The following is a 3,196-nucleotide window of genomic DNA, read 5'->3' as shown; positions in this document are numbered from 1 at the left end:
GAGCCAACGAGAAGACGGAATATTAACAAAAGTACGCACGCACACACACACACAAGCGCACACGCACACGCTCACGCACACACGCTCATGCTCACACGCACACGCACACGCACACGCACACGCACACGCACACGCACACACACACACACACACTATTTCATTATTGTCTCCGCCAGGCCGAAATGCATGGCGAGAGAGTATATTTTGCACCATGTCCGTTCGTCTGTGTGTGTGTGTGTGTGTGTGTGTGTGTGTGTGTGTGTGTCCTGTCCGTCCGTTAGCAGCTAATCTCCGGCACCGTTGGCCCGGTCGCTGCGCACACACTCCCTGGATGCAATTTTTCTTATGGGCCTGTTATAGCGCCACCAGGAGGCTGATTTGTGCAAAAAACTTTTTTGATATTACTCCTACAGATTTTATCCAAACGTAGTGCAAATTGGTACACATTATCTCTGTAGTCATGTGATCAACACGGATCTGTCAGATTTCCCATATTCCATCCTCATTGGCTAAGGTTGGCTTCCAAAGTTTGCAGGATTTCTACGTTTAAAAAAAAAAATCACATGAACGCAGCTTGCGATTTCTGTGAAATTTCACACGCACATTCCCTCTAGGCCGAGGAAGAAATGCCACCCTTTTCACATTAGCCTGTTATAGCGCCACCAGCAGGTCTAATTTAGCATTTTCAGAACAAAATGGCTCAAATCATTAATGCAGTGTCCGATTGCCGTGAAAGGCCTAATAATAAATGGCACCCTTTTCACATTGGCCTATTATAGCGCCACCAGGAGGCCACAATAACGTACCTGACCTGGCGGAGACCTGTGCTCCTCGGAGCACTTTATCTGGTATCACAGGGTACCAAGATCATCCAAGCAAATGTTTACCCTTTTATATTATTTAACCATTTGAAGGCAGCAAACTGAGGGCAGTGTTGAGTTACACTTTAACTTAGCGTTACCCTCCTTTCTTCTCCTAACCCCCTCCCTCTGCCCCCCCCCCCCCCCCCTGTGTCTCATCTCCAGCTGATATGCAAGGTGTCCACGTTGCGGGCGCTGTGCAGCCGCCACACGGAGAAGCTGTCCTCCTTCCGTACGCTCTATCCAGACATTGTGCGCTCCCACTTCCCTCCGCTGTACAAGGAGCTCTTCGGCACGGACTTGGACCAGACTGTGCTGCCGGCCGACGGCTAGCCAGCCGTCTGCGGGACGGTAACGTACTTTACTAGACTGTGTCTAAAGCGCGGGGCGTGTCCCTGGCAGGACGCTGCAACGATGGAGACATTGAGGAAGACAGGGGGCGGGGGGGGGGGGGCTCTCTGTCTGCGACATGGCCACACTGCACTCCTCCTCCCCCCCCTTCACTGTTGATTGATTCATCGCTTTTCAATTTTGTCTCGTCCTTCGATTGCTTCGCCGCGATACAACGACACGCGAACGGGACTGGGTTGTTTCGATGTGGCGAGGAAGCAGAGAGACGGCGTTCTGCAGCACTTACATACCGGACAGTCACACACACCCCCCTCCTCCAGCAAGCTGGCAGGTTTAAAGGATCAATCCACCCCTGAATCACACACAATAGGACAGAGGACTGCAGCTGCACTGCTCCCTGTGGATTGAAACTTTCAAGTTGCACTTAGTTGTGAGTAATAATGGCAAAACAAACCTAAACCTCTAAACATGAGCATTTAGCCGTTATGGTTGATTCTCTCCCATGTGGCCCATTTTGTTTTGATTAGGAAGGCCTCTCCTCGCCGCTAACTGGGAGCTGGCAGGTCAGGCCTCTGGCACTGGGAAGACTTGTTTAAATCGAGTATCAACTCCGCCCATCTGGTGCTTCAATGCCCACGCGGGAGGCGTAATATTGTTGTACAGCTTCATTCGACCAAACCCTGCCCTGCGATTGGCTGAATACAAAAACGAGAAAACAAGGACTCCGCCCCCAGAAGGGACGGTGGGGGCATTTACAGTCTAATACAGACCAAAACCCTAGCATTGCATGTGGTCTCGTGGCGTGCCTCACTAGGCGTTAGACTGCTGACCCTGTGGCTTGAGTTCGAATCCCACTGGGGGCACTCTTTTTCCGACAACCGCAGACAACTTTTTTTTGGCTAATAAAGTATAGTTTTGGATCATGACAGAGGCGCGCCGACTCAGCAGACCTTGAGGCCGAGCGCCTCCAGGCGCGAGTTCCCGCGACGACCGGCCGATGCTCTGCTAGTCGACTAAGCGCCGTCCGAGTTATTTACCGATAGGCACAGAATAGTAAATGATGTTGTGGGGACTGCGTTTGCCCCAACTGTCACTCAAAGTGACCACTGGCCAATCACAGCGCGATTTTTCCGGGTCTGGGGCGGGTCTTGGCAGGATGAAGCTGTATATCACTATCACGCACCCACGCAGCTCTTCATGTGTATACCACATTGACAGCTGATACAAAATGTGTGACATCACAGATCGGGGTGGGATCAGAAGTGCAACATCCTTCAGAGTTTCAGCCCACAGAGAGCAAGCAGTGCAGCTGTTGTAATTTGTGTGACCAGGGTTCGCAAGAATTCTTCCTGAGGACAAAAAGTCATTTCTTTTCACAGACTCATTTGGGATTCATCTAGGAGGCTCGCATCCCATGGGGCAAGAATTACTGATGCATGTGCTGTATTCCAAGTTCATAACTAATGGTTTTCTTTTGTCCATTTCCATGAGATGTTCATTTTTCATGTTACGTCGCCTTTTGTTTTCCACACATTAAACTTAAAAAAAAGAAGAAAAAAATATCACAATTAAAGATTGAATCTGAAGATGTAAAAAAGAAAGAAAAAAAGAAAGAAATCTTAATTTCCTGCCATTTTCTGTCAGAGGTTCATTCAGGCACACGGTGGCCTTTCAAAGACCAATTTCAGGTTTTTTATTATTTTGTAATGGTCCCTGTGGACAATAAAAACATTTACCCCACAAGTACTAGAACATAGATGGTTATTAATCAATAGCTCCTAATGTGTATACTGTATGTCAAGACTCCAGCCTGCTTCAGACCTGAAGGCCCATTGAATTAGAATGTCTGTCAAAATTAGTTCATTCCAAAACTGGAGAACAAAGTGACACCTTCTCTTCCAGAAATGATGGTAAATATTGGTCCATGGTAAATAATGGTCAGTGGTAAATTACTTTTTTAATGAGTTTAGGGAACCTTGTTTGAC

At 48.2% G+C, this 3,196-nt stretch overlaps 1 protein-coding gene across 1 annotated transcript in view; it reads left to right on the top strand.

The window, feature by feature from the left end:
* Positions 1-2,427, top strand: part of LOC311050034 (nuclear receptor ROR-alpha A-like) — a 58,695-nt gene extending 56,268 nt beyond the window's left edge. The window contains exons 10-11 of the mRNA XM_084064001.1: positions 1-31; positions 1,026-2,427. The exon at positions 1-31 is cut by the window's left edge and continues 82 nt beyond it. Coding sequence (XP_083920127.1) covers positions 1-31; positions 1,026-1,193 — 199 coding nt within the window. The 3' untranslated portion in view covers positions 1,194-2,427. The remainder of the gene's footprint in view (positions 32-1,025) is intronic.
* Positions 2,428-3,196: the final 769 nt, after the last annotated feature.

Source organism: Gymnoscopelus microlampas, assembly GCF_963454915.1.
Source record: "Gymnoscopelus microlampas genome assembly, chromosome: 1".
Classification (NCBI taxonomy): Eukaryota; Metazoa; Chordata; class Actinopteri; order Myctophiformes; family Myctophidae; genus Gymnoscopelus; species Gymnoscopelus microlampas.
This window is presented reverse-complemented; position numbering and strand designations above follow the sequence as displayed.